The sequence below is a fragment of the Fundulus heteroclitus genome, chromosome 3 (assembly GCF_011125445.2).
Source record: "Fundulus heteroclitus isolate FHET01 chromosome 3, MU-UCD_Fhet_4.1, whole genome shotgun sequence".
Taxonomy (NCBI): Eukaryota; Metazoa; Chordata; class Actinopteri; order Cyprinodontiformes; family Fundulidae; genus Fundulus; species Fundulus heteroclitus.
Window position 1 is genome coordinate 34,659,525 of NC_046363.1, and position 18,581 is coordinate 34,678,105.

General features: G+C 35.7%; 1 protein-coding gene across 1 annotated transcript in view; it reads left to right on the plus strand.

Moving 5' to 3' along the window:
- Positions 1-18,581, plus strand: part of LOC105937454 (glutamate receptor ionotropic, kainate 3) — a 134,351-nt gene that overhangs the window by 79,370 nt on the left and 36,400 nt on the right. Inside the window, exons 5-8 of the mRNA XM_012878773.3 lie at positions 4,070-4,123; positions 8,397-8,567; positions 10,363-10,506; positions 15,989-16,096. Coding sequence (XP_012734227.2) covers positions 4,070-4,123; positions 8,397-8,567; positions 10,363-10,506; positions 15,989-16,096 — 477 coding nt within the window. The remainder of the gene's footprint in view (positions 1-4,069; positions 4,124-8,396; positions 8,568-10,362; positions 10,507-15,988; positions 16,097-18,581) is intronic.

Below are 18,581 nucleotides of genomic sequence, written 5' to 3' on the forward strand. Positions count from 1 at the left end.
AGTTGGTTTTAGACAATCACGGTACAAACTCATGAGTAACCACGACAAGGAAAGTTAGTTTATGTTGGTTCTGCAGCTTTTGCTTTCCTCATAGCAGTATGCCCCACCTTAAACCATAATACTGCAATATGATTAGCCCAAACCATTTTGTGGTTTGGTCACAAACGGTTCAAGTGGGAGCGGTATAAGATGTACTCTCAAGTGTTTGTGAATGCACTAATACTGTGAGAATTAATTTTGCAGGTACGGTTAATATGCATGTTTAGTTTCAAAGAACATAGTACCACTAGTGGTGCGGCGTGGGAGTTATACCATTAACATTTTTCTACTGTCGTTGTGTAAACATATATTGTAGTTAGAATAAGTCCTGTTTGAAGTTTAAAACATCTTGTAGGGGAATCAACAAACACATGGAACAAAAAGGTCTGGTTAGAGTCACTATATATTTCTTAATATAATTATGACATTGATGTATACAAAATAAGTGTCAGACTGCAAAGAATGCCCAAAACAGGTGCCTGTATAAACTGATGACAAATATTTTGCCATGTTTATTAAACTCCTCCAATATAACATTTTAGAAATACAAACAAAAAAAAAAAGACATAAAACCCAGAACGTCAGTCAGTGACAAATGGTGTAATCATAGACTACAATGTGTATTGAAATATTGGAAATGTCATATCACCTTTATTGGATAAAGTTATATTGCACTATGTATATTGATATTTAATTATTGTCCACCCCTAACAGAGAGCTACAGTGGAAGGGTTCAGATCAAAGAATGTTCAAATATTAGTAATAGTTGTAATGTCCAACCTAAATCCAAAAGAGAATCTGTGGGAAGGCTTGGACAGAGTGCATCTGCAAAAGTCTTTACAGATGCACTCTGTCCAATGTGACAGCTTGACAGATTTCAAGCTGTTTTGTAAATTGTTCCCTACATGTGCAAACCAAAGAGACAATTCCCTAAACACTTGCAGCAAAAGATGCATGTACAATGTATTGACTCAGAGGAGCTAAACACAATCGTACACCACTTTTTTGAAAATAATATAACAATTTTCCCAGATATGTTTTTTCTTTCATTTCATAGTTGTGCAGTACTTTATAATGTCCTCCTACTTACAATTGTATTAAAACACATTCATATTTGTTCTTGTAATGCAACAGAATTAAGAAAAAAACATGTGTATGAATATATTTTTGCTAGGCACTATATCTTTGATATTCTCCTTAGTGGGTAATTGAGAACGATTGCTAAATATATACATGTTAATCGCTGATCTTTTGTTTTCCTGCCGTAAATCGTAAGTTTTAGATTAACAACAATATGTTTAATTGTAGAGTTTATTTACATTTAATTAATTTTATTGTTTCATTGCATTCCTGTATATATTGTATGTGTGCAAAAACTGCACAGTGATCCTGGTTTTATCCTAAAGTATATTTGCATATTCCAAACCTAACAGCATGTTATGCCTGCTTATTGAAACAGAACATAGATGTGATCTGATATAAATCAGACAACAGGGAGCTGTCAGTGTTGTGCATCAAGTGAAGAATGTGTAGGTGGTCTGATGTTTTATAGATGTCAAGAATAGGCTGATGAATCCCCCTCATTTGTACAGATTTCTGTCAGCTTCTATTAACATACTTACCAAAGGCATTATTGCCATAAAGGTTATTTAAATAGCTCAGTCCTCCATTGTTACTGTGACAGAAGATGACATGATCGCTCCTGGTCAGAGAGCAGATCTAATGCAAGGAAGTCAGTTCCATGTTTATAAGTAGTAGGGTAAAGCTTCGAGGTAAAAAAAAAAAAAAAAAAACTTGTACCGTCAAGTTTCAGTTTAAATTCACATATTTTAATCAGTACTTGATTGTGTGCCTTGTGACAATAAAAGCTGATTAGGTATTAAAACAATTAAATAAAATTAAATGAAAAAAATATTTGCCAGAATTACAATTAAATGCTGTAACTGTGGTGGTACTTGTAACAAACTGCAAGCATCGTTTCTGATGTTGTTTTGTCTTAACAATAAAAATATTTTTCTCTGCCATGACACAATTTTTTTTTTCATTAAAGTGAAGAAACAGCAGCAATAACAAATATCTTAGTTTCTCAGCACCCAAAAGATATTATTGCTACTCCAATTAACAGTAACACAACATTGCTATCAGACAAAGCATTTTAACTCCATTTTTACATTTTAATTGTTTTTATGTATGATCTTTTCACTCAACACATTCCCGTGTGATTTTCCTAAAAAATATATGGTGGAAAATATGAAAAGGAGCATTTGACCTAATCAAACAATATTAAAACTACTTTTAGAAGCAATAATATATTTTATTTCACAAAAATAACATTTTTGGAGAAAAAAAAAACATTTGTGTCCAGAATTCCAAAATATATTGGTCATTTTCTTGGACTATCAATAGTCTAGGGAAACCATGTTAGCACTAGGTTGAATCCCCTTTTGCCTTCAGAACTGTCGTAACCTTTTGCAGACTGAGTTCAACAAGATGTTGGAAATTTTGTTTCATACAGACATATCATGTATGGTATTAAAACTCATGTTTTACCACATCTCAAAGGTGCTCTATTGAAGTGAGCTCTGGTGACAGTAGGGGACATTAGAGAACAAGTCATTGTCACGTCCGAAATGGAGTTTGAGCACCTTTCTAAAATGGTACATTATCCTGCCATAAGATGAGTACCTGGTGGTTATGAATGTATAGACATGGTCAGTAACAATACTTGGAGCCCCTTTTTTTCCTAATTGAGCAGTGCTTAAGAAGTACATTCTATCAAAGTGTCCCAAGAAAATATCACCATTACACCGCCAGGACCAGCCTCAACTGTTGATGCAGGGCACTACGGACCCGTGCTTTCATGCTGTTCACACCAAATTCTAATCCCACTATATGAATATTACAGCTGAAATTACAACACAATTGGCCATGCAACCCCCTTCCAGTCTTATTGTCTAATTTTGGGGAAACTGTGCAAATTATAACCACAGTTGTATATTGTTTGATTACAGGAGGATCACAACACCCATTATGGCCGTCTGCTGTTGTGGTCTCAAAATGGTGTATTCTGTAGTACTGAGGCACTAAATACATTTTAAAAGTCTTCAAAGATAATCTTTCATTCACCATGTCATGCCCTTGGATTTTTTTTCATATGCCATGGTGCTCAGAAAAATTAAAGTCTATTGTTTCTTAAAAAGCTCATTGTGATTCAACATGCATCGATCAAATTATATTCTAGTATTGGAAATGGAAATGAGAAGCATATTTGTATCTGATTGTCATTGTTGAAAACATGTAAAGGCTTATCTAAATTAAATAAATACCAATAATTAGATAATACATTCTTTGAACCAGAATGGAAAAATATCTAATAATAAGAAGAAGAACACCTCAGCGTGAACTAAAATTATGAAGCAAAGTTTCAATGTCAGGTATTTAGACTGATGTATTTAGCTGCAGTAATGACTTTTTTATACAGTGGCTTAACATCCTATTTAAGTAACCTTGAGTTCTGATAGTTTTTATGTCAGATGGTACAGTTAAATGGAAAGTGTAGCCACCATGGGAATGTGCTTCTTTTGAATGTAGACGGAGTGAAACAAGTGGCAGTGATGAAGTGTTTGGGTATGATGCAAAGATTACAGAGCTATTTTGATTGAAGTGCTCTTTTCTCTGCTGGGATGGCATCAAATGCCCTGCGCCATTTGTAAACCGTTTAAATGCAAAGAAAAGCATTAAGGACCTGTTAGACTTTGGTAAATCTGCAGACTGCATATGGTTTAGAAACATCAGCAAGTGGTAGCCGGATCTCACAGAGAAAAATTATCATCATGTGAGTCAATAAGCTCATTAAACATGAGTATTTTCTCCAATACTAATGGCTCTTTTTATAAATTTATGTGAGGCTGTTGTAAAGATGCTGTTTGGAGTCTTACACGCACTCAAATGACAAAATGATCATTTTCTCCTCCCCAGCTCTCTTTATTCACACCTTCAATTCTCATTCTTTATCTCCGTATCCTTCCAGGCCCAGACCATGGGGATGATGACAGAGTATTACCACTATATCTTCACCACTCTGGTAATGTACCATGCTTGTTAATGCAAATAGTCTCGTTTGTTCTCATCTCTTCGCCGCTTGAGTTTTTTGATGAATAGTGGCTAATTGCCAATGGAGCTTGGCTCAAGTCCATAACATCAATTTTGTTTGACAAGCCAGAGGCATAATGGAGTCCTGGTTTGCAGTGGTAAATACTGCTTCAAGGAACCATCAACAAAGTCATTGATATAACAGAAAAACACCAGATTGAGATAAAAAAAAAATAATTATGCGGCATCAAGGTAAACAGATGCAGGGTAGACCTGTTATGCTTGGAGAAATAAAAAAATAAATTCAATAAAAATTTAAGATAAAAATGTGACATTTAATGAAATTTCAAATGAACGCTCCCCACCCATTAGTAACATTATAATTAATAAATTACAGTGCAAAATGAGAACATGTACTTTTAAGGAACTAAACTGAGACCCCAAACGTGTCAATAAAGTCAAGATGAATAAGACTTGTATAATATCACAAGGCTTTTGGTGTATAAATAAATACTTAAATTGAAAAATATGAAATGTCTAAATGTTTTTAGACCTTTTAACCAGAATAGAACAGAATAAATTTATTTTTACTATTTTAATGAAACTGCAATGCTCCTAGAATATTCCTCTTATCAAATGTTAAATCAAAATACATGTTGCAGATCAGATATAAATATTATATTTCAAATAATATATTTATTTGAAATATATATTTCAAATAATATATACTAAGACTTTAACCATTTTACTGAAATTCTATTCATACAGTAACAGTTATTGTGACCACAGTCAGAAGCAATGCAAAGTTGAGTAATTAGCAAACAAATGGAAAGGGATGTTGCAACATTTAAAATCTATATACTTCCCTTGATCAGGTTATCGAGGAATGAAGCCTTGAGGAACCCCACATCAGAAGTTTTTTTTACTCTGTTTTGTAATTGCCAAATGACAGAAATTACTTCTCTCCTAAGAGAGAGCACAAGACAATCCAACAAACCTTTCAGCGTATCAGTATTTTATAATGAACAGTATAAAATCATACTCTGAGATCCAGTAAAACCAAAACAAGACTTTCACATGCGCACTGTTAAGACAGACAGGCTTTGATGTCATTCAAATGCATATTCACAATGTACATTTGAGCACAATTTGCAAAGAAGAGATACTTATCACGACAGTCTGCAACCTATCTGTCAGGTGTTCATTCACACAACACACAAAATCTAAAAATATTCATTTAACTTTATATCAAACCAAAATTCCAGCTAGTTTTTTTAACTAATTATTTTATAGTGGCCTTCTCACCTCGTGTAATTTATAATCAACATGATCTTAATACAACTGTCTGTAGGGTGTTGCTTTTCAATGCTACCCTGCCTTTAAGGGAATAGGCAGATTGAACTGGAATGCATACCAGCATGTTCTGTGCTGTTCCTTTCACCCTCAGTTACCATCTTTGTCTCCTGACTCTCTTGAGCGCTCACACTCGCTGTCTCTGCAGGCATGGCCAGTCTGTTGTGATAATACGTTATGACACAGGGGTCCAGATATGATGTGTGTCATTTCTCACAGTTGACAGCATAGCAATGACATTGTTATGCTGTGTGTCATGTGCATGTGACATCTATTTTGCTTTAATCTGGACATATGAAAATATTTTTTATTATTGTAGTGCCTTTTTGTGTGTTCAGCAACATTGTGATGCGTTTGTTTTATTTTACGTTTTTCCTTCAACAATGTTTTAAATGTAAGATGTGGATATCTTGATAGAATCAGTGTTGCACCTATCAAAAACTACAATATGCTGTCTTACTGATAGATATCCCATTAAGAAGATTATACTTGCCGACTTCATTTTGGTTCAAAGTAATGAATACTTGCATGGTGTACATGGCAATACAATTTCCTCTCAATGGAATTCCCTGATGTCTATGTTTTATCTTCAGAGGTGAGGGAAGTGCCGACTTATTAGAGCGTGAAAAGGCAAAAGCACAGAGCTATGGGGGTAATAACTTTCTTGTCCTTTGAAATGAGACTGTCATAGCTCCTGCTTTGCCACAGCAATCTTAAAGCGCTTTAAACTAAGAACTTAGTTATGTTTCCTCCTACTGTAACACTTTTGCATGAACTCAGAGATGTGCAGCATGTTAACCCACAGAACAAATTTCGGTGCCAGGCCAATGTAGGATTACATTACGTGTGTGTGTGTGTGTGTGTGTGCTCTTGTTTGTCTATTGCTATGTGGACCAAAATTTGACAGTAGACCAACATTGTGTGGACAACTGGCATTGTGAGGACATTTTCCAAGGTCCACACAATGCAAATTGGGCTAATACTTAGGGTCAGGGCTAAGGTGTGTAGTTAGTTTAGGTTAGAGTTAGGTATGTACCTGTGACCTTATGTTTAAGTTCAGGGTTAGGGCATAGAAATCAACAGAAAATGAATGGAAGTCAATGGAGGGTCTACATTGTGATATTCATACCGGTGTGTGTGTGTGTGTGTGTGTGTGTGTGTGTGTGTGTGTGTGTGTGTCAGCTATGCTGAAAGTAGACTGGAACAAGTGAATAAATGTCATTTGTCTGACATCCCATAATACAAATCATAAGTACTGAACAAGTCACCACTTTATTTCTATAAATATAATTCTAACATCTAATTGATGTGAACTTTGCACCAGAAATTGGTATCAATCCCAGCAATCCACACAAATTATTTCCTAAATGAGGGTTATCTATATTACACCTGGATGACACAAGGAAAGAGGATGAAACATGTTTTTTGAAATTTACCAATAATTAGTAGAATAGACAAGGTGTTGCCTGTGTGGAGAAACTAGATACATTTTGTTCACATGTGATTTTGATCCATTTTTACATGCAAAATGTCTTCAAATCTTGAAGGTTCTGGTCTTGTTTTGTATGCTCTCTGATCTTCAGTTCTATCGATTGCTTTCACTTGGATTCAAGAAGATCATTAACTGCGGCAATTATATCAAGTGCGTCAGTAAAACTTACAGAAAAAAAGCACCCCACAATGTCATTCTCCCCTCCAGATTCCACTGAGTATGAGCAATTTAGGGTACTGTGCAGGGCAATTTCTCCTTCAAATGTGCTCAATGATATTTGAAAAGTTCAAAGTCTCGTCTAATACCTTGGCAATAAAAAGCAATTGAACAAACTCTCAATTACGACTAACCAGTTCATGTTATTCTGAAGAAACGGTGCAGGATTGCTCTCAATTTTGTTGGTTTCCTTTTTACAGTTTTTCGAGAAAATTCTTGACTTCAATTTTACTTAAAATTTGACTTTGTTATGCAGTTTATGTAGTTAAAGGCCCATATGGAGTTTTGCACTGCAAATGAACAAAGGCTAGAAATATTATACTGCTCAGTATTTTATACTCAACATGTGTTCCCATGCAAATAAAAATAGACGATAAAGAACTGTACACCTGTTATGTTTCACTGCAGACATTTGCATTACTTTTTACTTTGCAAGAAGGAATTGCACTGCTTTCCACAGAAAGGAGAAAGAGAGCTCTATCAGAGGGTAACAATGACCGTTCTTCAGTGAATGTCTTTCATGCGCTCAGTCCCCCAGCACTAACCCTATGGGGTGTTAATGAAATATCTATGTTCATTCAAATGTCTTTTACAAGCCCCCGGCCCAATTTTACATGACATGTGTCAACATGTGACTTCACACATCAGCTACAATCGCTGCCCCAAAAAATAACTTAGGGCTCAGATTAAATTCCTTTTTTTATTTTCGTAGAACATGCCAAGGCAACACCAGAGCTGAATATTAATATGATCCAACAAAATGGGTTTGCTTTGCTCTTTTTGTTTAATTTTCCAAGCTACAAGCAAATAATGAATAACCTGCCACCCTTGAAAAAAAGAAGAAGAAAAAAACACGGCTGTATTTTTTTTTTTTTTAAACTTTGATTAAAAAAGGCAAAATGGATGAGATGCTCTTTGCTTGAGCTGTTTATTTTATTACTATAGGAGCAAAATAGAAACCATTTTTCATAAGAATGTGATCATGTTAAACATGATTTCTAGTTGCAGTGTTCTGTCAGATTTGATTTATAATGCAATTTCCATTTTTCTTTGATCTGTCTTTAATAGGTCTCTTTATTTTAATTTGATGCTGTCCAAATCTGTTTTTATATGAGGACAAATAATACTGAATATATACTTCAACCAATACAATCAGTGGTGCATGATTAAATAAAGACATTTAATTGCTTCTGTCTCTCAAAAGGACCTGATGGCCATTGACCTTGAACCATATCGCTTTTGTGGCGTCAACATGACTGGTTTCCGGATCCTCAATGTGGATAATCCCCAAGTTGCATCTATTGTGGAAAAATGGTCAATGGAAAGGCAGATCCCGCCTAAACCTGATTCAGGCCTGCTGGAGAGCATCATGACGGTATAAATCTAGATTTTTATACTTTCAATTTTCAGTTTGTCTTCTACACACACACACACACACACACACACACGTATGTATATATATATATATATATATATATATATATATATATATACTTTTTTTACTACACACGTTTTCAACAATGAGCCAATGCACCATAGTCAATAACTTTTTAGGCTTTTTCTTTGAAAGTCTAATTTATTTTCATAAATTATTGTGAAATATTTTTGAGCACCAGGCATACTGATAATCATAGTTTTTTTTCTTTTTAAAAGTGGTACAGTCACTAGTACACCATTACTGTTTGTTATTAATTTGTTTTGGTGTGGAAGGCACAAAAATTCTGGATGAAATACAATTATGTGACATATCTCTGCAGAAAGTGAGTTACTCTAAAGACACAATTTGAAAACTGATGGGACAGTGAACAAAGATATCTGAACATGAGCAGCTGATGATAAAGTTCTGCCTTATCTATAATATTTCTTAGAAACTGATTGTATGATTGCTTGTAGGCTGATATATTTATGTTTATGTCTAAGTAGCCTATGGGTGGCTTTTATCTCAGTGTGTTGCAGAAGAAATCATAGTTACTGTGACCCAAACAGACTTAAGAGCAGACAATATTGATTATGTTAAGATACTCAAGATACTGAATGTGTAATTCATTTAAAAATGCAAGCTTTCAATAATTTGATATTTAATTTTGAAAGAGTCTGAAGCAGTTAACAATCTGAAAGATCCCATTTGCAACACTGACTGCTGACTCCTTACAGCAACAAAAGTATATGATCACACCACCTCAGAGGAGCAACCACACAGTTTGTTTCTACCATAGTAGGTTTATTATCACAATGTTTTGTCATGTGTTAGCAGATACTATAACATGTATATTCAATCTGTGAATATACTTATAAGTGTTCAGGATCTGAAATGGGTATTTTCTGCCAACAGGCATTCCCAAATGTCACAGACCAAAAACAACCCAGTCAAGTTTGTCTTTTTACATAAAACAAAACAAAAATAACAGTCAGTTTAGGTATTAAAAATATGGTAGTCTGCAATTAATCTCTTTAAAAGAAATGTAACATAATATTATGCAGGCATACAGATACTGATGCTGGTGAGACCGTGCTGCTGACAACTGCAGACATATTTGACCCTTCACCACTTTGTATCTTGAAAAAGCATTTTGTTACCATTTACTTGATTATTGTTCAGAATATCTACCTTTGTGGTCAGATATTTTTTTTTTGTTGAACTTTGAGACAAATAATTAAAGTAATTTCCATTTAGTTGCACATTATTATGTTAAGATTTGAGAATGTCCTCTATTCCTGTTGATTGTAAATCTGATCTACATTTTTCAGCCAGCTGTCTCTTGGTTGCTATTGTTAAAAACTGTTGGTTGCATATCCTGTCATTGTCAGTTGTTTTTTTTTTTTTTACCTCTCAGCCGAAAATAACTAAGGTTCATTCACTAGCTGGTCTTGACAAAGCTGACCACTTTACACCAGAAATGTTACACTATGTTGCTATTCAGTTATTTTTGCATTAATTGCATTCGCAGCAGTCCAGCAGCAGCTCGCATGCTTTGCTGAAAGGATTACAATCTCCTGTAACTGTAACCTGGCCAAATTTACAAGGCAAGGCAATTTCACTGCATTTGGCCAGTGGCATGTGCTCATTTCCACCCAATAGTGTCCGTGTTGAAATGGATTTTTAATGTTTTATCTGTGTAAAAATATTTTCTAAAGCCACCAGCTGAAATAATGTTCACCCCTTATTCCAGACAGATGCAGCTCTGACCTATGATGCAGTCCACATTGTATCCGTCTCATACCAGCACGCTCCACAGATGACTGTGAACTCACTGCAGTGCCACCGACACAAGCCCTGGAGATTCGGGGGGCGCTTCATGAGTTTCATCAAAGAGGTGATGGGTCACCTTTGGCCGGCCGCTGTTTGTTTACTTTGCAGTTATTTATGTTGAAACGCACTGAGTAGTGAACCAGAGAACAGAAGTGAAAGCCTGGTGACTGTATCTTATTTAGATCTTTAGTTAAATCACTCAAACTCACATGCCAAGAAAAAACTAAGCTTGACTCACATCAAAGCAGTTTGTGTCACCTTTATCGTTCCCCTGTATTCGTAACCTATTTTTCAGGGGGAAAAAAAGGATCTACATAACCTTTTGGAGGCAGATCTTGTATAATTGCCTTTTACCACATTCGACATGAGCGTCTGACAGTGTCTCAGACAACAAAAAAGTCTCAGCAAAATGACAAATTGAAGATGTGCAATTTTGTATACAGAGGTTTGAACAAGAAAAGCCTGTTTGGTTTAGAGATTTTGTAAATAGCAGGAATTCAGTTTATTTAGATTGCAACGACTTAATTAACCTAGGCAGAATGCATTTTCTGCAATGCCATCATCCATATAGGATTCTTCATTTGTCACATAGCAGAGCAAAACCTACTTATTTTAGGAAGATGACTGACAGCCTTTATCAATCACAGCTCGCCAGAAACACTTTCTGTAGATCCGCAGGCTGGGGTGAAACCCACCCTGTGAGAATTTGCAACCTGAATTGCAGGATCTCCTTCCTGTTGGGTTCCCCCTCAGTCTTCAGTGAGATGAGATTGAGGCAGAGAGTCTCTGTAGACATCCCGGCTTATTACATTAGTCAATTCTGATTTCTCTTTAGGAAGTTTGACATCATTCAAAATATTTTATTGGATCCTTACCGTTAAGAGTGGTCATAAAATAATGATGTTAACAGCAAAGGTGACGTCTCACTGAATGTCTGAGAGAGCTGTTGCTGAAAAAAATTTTTTTTTCCTTTATTTTATTCTAGAACGGTAATGGCACCATCAGCTTTTCAAAATCCAGCATTTTCCATGACATACAGACGTTGAAAGAATAAAACGTAGTATATTTGGCTATTATCTATTTACACTTCCTGTTACCTGCTAAAAGTCAGTTGTTCTGTTTCATGCTCTTACAGCCTGACTTAACCACAGACATATTTTGGCATATTGTCAAAAATACAATTTCCTTTTAAGAAGCTGCTTACAACTATTTGCTCCACCTTATCTTAAACACCTTACTGATACCGAAGCTAACAGCAGGTCTTCACTCAGTAGTATTGTCTATGCTGCAGAGTATTGTTGTCAGCTGTTGCTTAGATTAGAGCTTTCCCTGATTGGAAAAAAGATCAGCTAGTGGGTATTTCTGACTCGCCGGTCACCAGTCAGGTCTGATCAAGCCGAAAAACAGACAATTCCCGTCTTTAGCCGATTTATTTGTGCAACTCTCGTTTTTGTGTACTTCCTCCATTGTTTTCAAAAACATACAGCATTTATCAAAATTTATATTTCACATCTCTTACATTCTTAAGAAACTAGAATCGTAATTAACATTTAAAAATAGATAAACATAGCCGGTTTTGATGTCTAGCACAGTGGTAAACATGACCAGAATCAAGGTTAAAAACGCTTAACTTTTCCTGAATATAATATGTAGCTTTGACAGAAAGTTTAGGTAAGGTGGATATTTTGAATGGTTACAGCTTGTGGCTATTCCAAAAAATGTCCTTTTACCTGCAGATATCTTTGACAGAGATAAGCCTGAACTTTTCTATATGGTACCCCTGGCTCAGGATCTTCACATACATTCAAGTAATACAGTGCCTGAAATTGGCATAGCCCAAATCCTCTGCTCGCTTCAGTGAATATGAAGCAAAGCACCATTTGTGTCTGACCTGCAAAGATACCTATGGTGGGATGAGTCAAGTCATTCTGCTTTTCATCCACCCTCTGTTCTCAAGCAAAGATAACAGACCCTTTGCACACATGTTCAGGATTTTCCTCGGGTCTATGAATCACACTGAAAGAAACATGTCAGAATTTTAGAGGCATAGATGTGCGTTTGGTACACTTTGCTACAGCTTTTGAGGTATTTTCAAGTGTGCACACTGATATTTCATATTTGTGTGCTGAAGCAGCCTGGCTTTGCCAATTCAAAGAGACACTAATCACTAAGCTTTTGGCAAAGCTTTTAACTAAGCTTTTGGCAAAATGAAATATTAAGTTCAGTTCATGACTCTTCGGAAGACATAAATGTGTATCATAGAAGACTGCCAATATCAAGTGCCTTTTTCTTCTTAAAGATGTAAAAACATTGTATGTGTATATAACTCAAAGGATAACATGGATTTTGCACCTGCAAAACTGCAATAACCAGGAATTTAATATCCATCTGATTCACAAAGCCCTTCCAAAAGTATATATGTTCTTCAAACTACACAAAAAAGTAAACAAGCTGTCTACACACTAATGCAGTTTGCCTACATGTAAAGCAGCACTGTGTACATTTTGACTGAGTGGCTCATGTGACCTGAAGCGCCACTCTAGGTCACATGACACATTCTAGGTTACGGCAGTTGAAGCTGATACTTCTGCAACAACAAACCAAAACAAATATGACTCTTACCTGATTAGACATACATTTGGTTCTCTAATGTAGGATTTAATATTGAGGGGTGAATGTAACCTTGTCTTCACATGTAACTTAATGACTTAGCTGTCTGCTGGTCCAAAACGGTCTACTATCAGATTCCAAAACACAGAGACTTTTTATTTTGCTGCACTGCAGTGTTGCCAGTAGCCTTCATGGGCCCTAAACCTGTTAGTTACAGGTATAGCGCCCCTAGTGGCTAAAAGTTACACAGTGCAGCTTTAAATGAGTTATCCATACATTTAATTTTAATAACAGCACAATATGTTTTATATGTGTGCCAATTAATTCCAGGGTTTAAAAAAAGCATCAGATTTCCAAGGACCAGTCTCTTTTGCTATGCACTGTAACTACAAATTATTTAAAATCTTCTAAAAGCTGGTAGCAAAAACTGACTTTTTTCTTACAAGAAAAGTTAAAGTTAAAAAAGCAGGCTCTTTCACATTTTACTATACTAAAAAATGGCACGAATGTTACAAAAAGAATGTATCCTTTGTCCAGTAAAAAGGGGCTTTTAATTGTTGCAAATTATTTAGCTAATCAACAAATTAATTGTCAAAAATGTGGTAAATTCTCCTTGATGATGTTGCTGCTATACAGTTGCGTTACAAAATCGTATAATTCCAAGAGTATTCCAACAGATAGTGCCTCACATTTAGACATTGCTGACAATTTAAATACATTTATTTTGCAAATAAAACCCTTCCACATCTCTACACTGTCTGGATGCACAGAAATAGTTTGCTATGGTCAGGATCTGAGAATTCCTCCCACTTCCTACGTAGAGAGGGTATGCCATGCCTGTTCTCAAAGCAGCCCTCTATATGGGATAAGGATCTCTTATATTGGTATGTTTAAGTGTAGATAACAACATGCAACAACCTTTAAGAGTCCTAATGCTGAAAGAGAGCTAACAAGATGGTGGAGATAATTGCAGCAAATGTGGAAATAGTGCATTATTTGTGAGTAAGGAAACATTTTTTATGTTAACACATATACCCTAATTCGTTTTAGTTAGACATAACTGTTGTGTGAGATGCATTAATAATATGATATGATAATAATATAATTTTAAAATTGTGTCAGATGAAGAAGCAATCCCACTTTTCTAGCCAGAAGATAAGTTGGAAATCCATTATTCACATAATATTTACATGATTGTACAACAAACTATTTCTGGTAATCATCTGTTCCAATTAGATTAAGCAAACAAACTGTTCCTGGCCATTCTAAGCCAATTTATCTTTAGCAGATATATTAGAGAATGGTAGGCCACCCTGATAAAGGCAAAAAATGTAAAAAATAAAATCTAATGTTTGGTAATAAAACATTAACTCAGCGCTGATTTATACCTGCTTCAAGATCAGAGTCTGACATGTTCTGAAGGTTGAATTGGCCCTCCGGATGTGATACGGCTGAGGCATAGTATATGTCATTCTCTGAATTAAAGCTGTTTGAACATGCCTCCCACCTCGATGGCAATAGGCCAGAGGGAATGAGGTATGAGAAGGTTTTGAAAAATAGAGCGACGCAGATTTCTCCTTGAAGGTTTGATGTTTGCACGACAAGGTCTTGTAAGCTACAGGCTGGACAGGTAGCTGGTTGTGAGGTTGTCTCAGAATGAGTTTTAAATATTAGTAAAGTACACTGGGTTGACACACAGTGATTGATTGCCTTATTGTGTCAAGACCTGTTAAAGATCCAATGTGCACACCAGAGACTGGTTGGATGAGAGTGACATTGATGCCTGATTAAAAATCAGTTTTTCCACACAAAAGAGTAAATTTATGCACATTTCTTGTTGCTATAGTATATTAAAATAATTCAAATTCAGGGTCAATACAGTCAGCTGTTAGTGTCATACGACCTTACAGATGGCTTACAGCTTGAGAGGAACAGGTAAGTAGCACATACTCTTGTCTTTGAACCGGCAGTCATTTCTGGAGGGTGTGGGTATCAGGGAATCATAATAGGGGGCAGTTGTATTTGTTTCCCCTTCGTGGAGAATCAAGCAAAAAGAAGATGGTTGTTAATTAACTCCGTAGTCTGGAGGGAAAATGTGTTGGAAGCGTTGAGATGTAAAATGTAATTAAAAAAAGGAAATGCATCTTGTACAGTTTGTGTTTGCGCTTTTGGTCTGTGTATGTGTGGGAGTGAATATATTTTCAGCAGTAAGATACCGTGTAGTTTAGTTTTTTTTGGCCGAGCTCGTGTTTTTCTTTATTAATCTTAGTGATCTAAGTATTTACTTAATATAGAGAACACAAAAATAATGTGAAGAAAATAGAACAATAATATCATGTGTTACCCCCTTGAGTTAAATCTGCAAGTTTGTACAATTTGTGCCACTCCTGAAGAGCAAATAGTTGTTATAATATTAATATTAATAATAATAATAATAATTATAATAATAATAATAATAATAATAATAGTTCCGTTATTGCATCATTCAGCAACAGCAACGAGAGTCAGGGTTCACCTCCCGGCCTGGACTCTTTCTACATGGAGTTTGCATGTTCTCCTGTTGCATACATGGGTTCTCTCAAGGTACTCCAGCTTCCTCCAACAGACCAAAAATTGGACTGCTGGGTTAGTTGATCATTCTGAATTTTCCTCGTTTGTGGGCGTGCATGCATGGTTATTCATCCTATGTGTCCCTGGGTTTCTGTGCAATGGATTGGCAACCTGTCCACGGTATATCTTGCTTCTCGCCCGATACTACTACCGCCAGACACAAATCTCCCACCAACCCCTGAGACTCTGCACAAATATATGTTTAAACGGGCATGAAAATGGATTGATAGACAGATATGTAATTCTAGCTTCCTTATTAAAAACAAAACTGCTATATTGTTGACATGTTTGAAATATTATCAATATGCAACACTGTTATGTTTCAGTCTCACTGGGATGGTCTGACTGGAAGATTGTCTTTCAACAAGACAACTGGGCTACGCACAGACTTCGACTTGGACATCATCAGTCTAAAGGAGGATGGACTTGAAAAGGTATACTTGGTTTAAAATGTTGATTGTGATAAAGGATTTCTTTGCTGAGATACTAAACCGGGTTCTGCTGAATGTTTCTTCATGTTAAAGAAAAGCTTTTCCTTTCCACTAATGCCACATGCTTACTCAGGATGTAGGATTGCTTGAAAGTCATTGATTGAATGAAATCCGCTTTTTGTCAATTACCTTTTAAAACAATGCACCTTAATTTCAAGCAAATTATGCGTGTACTTGAATCTGAATCTCTATACAAGTAAATTGTCTTAGACTGAGTTGATTATATATTTCTGAAGTTGAATGTACCCGTTTATCTTGAGATAACATCTTGTGAGTTATAGGAAAAAAAAAACTGACATGTATCCAGATTGAGAAACTTTTTTTATTTTATTTTAATATTAAATGCATTTCATTTTTTTTTATTTCTATTCTTTATTATTATTTTTGTCTTGTGTCATTTTTCTCTGTTTACTTTTTGTCTGTTTTTTTTCTTTATCTTTTTCTTCATCATCCGATGATCCCAATGTAAGCCAAGCTTGGTCATAATACTTTGGTCAGAATTTATGCTATTTATATTGTCAAGTAAATACATTTAAAATGTGCCTACCTACTCCATACTCCGCCCTTGATTATATTTTAAGGGAACTTTTTAACGGAATGCAAAAAGCATGTTGACTAATCTAGAGAAAGCATGATAGACAAGGCATCAAAACAGCTACTAAGATAAACCATGAAGACTCCCACAGCTCTTCTAAATTCCTTATCTTAAGATTCAATTCATTTTTTTTGTGATTTGATACAGATCAATTTGAAAGTATCATTTCCCCTTCACAAGAAGGGACATTGGCAGCTGCAACATAACCATAAGTTAGTGGATCATAAAGTAAATTGGGTGTTGATTGCAGCCTCTCTCAGTGATAATTTGCAGTGATGTTTAAAAATGTTTTTTCTCGGTAATAAACTGAATAAGCACATTTTTACAATATAGGGTAAAAACAACCCCTACAAGGTTGAAATTGTCAAACGTATTTTATTATACTGGAGGACAACTACAACAGCTATTATCTACTAAATGGCTTTCATACTGTATGAATGAATAAAATAAGGATAAGTCCTATTATGACTTCTTCAAAAAGTCCCTAAAGGCAAAGGACTCTACCGCATAATAGCAGAGGCTTTTCAGCTTGTAACCCTCCAGAATGAAGCTTTGAAATAATTCCTCTCTTTTTACTGGGATCTTGTCCTGCGTGTCACCATTTAAAGCAAAGCATTGCAAAAAAGTATTTGATGCCATATAATTATTGTGCTTTTGACAAATCCTATACTAAGACCTGTTAGCGTTGATCCACAGCCTGCTGCAGATTGCTGGATTCTTCTCCTTTCTTGTATATCCGCAGAATCGGCTTTAACTGGGTGAGCCGGTTAGATGTGGACTTTTTTATCCTCAGCTAATCCCTTGTAATTGAATATTAGCCTAAGTTTATGAACAGGTTCTCAGTGTGTCACGTCGGGTAGACGAGCGCATGCCCAGGATGGTGAATTAAGTGTAAGGCTCTTTGTGTGTTTGCATGAGCAAATAACTTTTGAATCAACTAATTCATGCTAATCATGTTAAATGAATTGAACTAATTGTAATTGGGTACTATTAGAAGGAGTTTTGCAAAGCGGAAAGGATCCTGATATTTTTAAATTCTCTGCTGGAGTCCTCTTTGGTTGTGTGACAAGCTGTAACTAATGTGGTTTTCAAATTAGAGCATATGCCTCTCCCTGGATTAGCCAGGGAGGACATTAACAGGCATTTTTCATGCTTTTGTGTGCGCTTGTGTCTGTGTGTGTTGGGTGGCGAGCATCTTTAAAAGGATTCACCTCAAGCACAAACCCTAGTGAATATTAAAAGCTCAGAGTGTAGTAATAGAGGAAACGGAGGAGGGCTTGGTGGAAAGCTCGACTTGCAAACAGAGATTGTTATAGACAGCCACAGGACTATTTGGGCTAATGATATGTTCCAGAGTGTGTTTCTACAATGTGCAGAGATATTTGCCTTAAGGCTCCGTGCATGTGTAACTTCTTATTTGCTTAAATCGCTTTGTTTATCTCACTGAGAGTGCAGAGAAAAATTACTCTCATAATGCAATCCAAGCAGTTCTTTCTCCTTCTGTATTTTATTCAAATTAGCTGTAAAAGGTTTAGAATATCCACTGAGTTTTAGTGTTTTGCTCATTATTTAGTATACATTTTTATGCAACTTTACACACCGTTAGAACTCAGAGCACTGCATTACATGAGGCAATGCATTATTATTTGAATAGTTGATAAGCCTTTTTTGACAATCAGCCGAATCAACCTGAAAACTATTCTGAGAATACAACACTGTCCAAATGAATTTTAGCATTATGTGATTTACACAACATGCTTTTCGTCTTTCAGTTTATATTCTTAACTACCCCATACCTTGCAAAGCAAGCCTGCTGATAAAAGGTGACTCAGC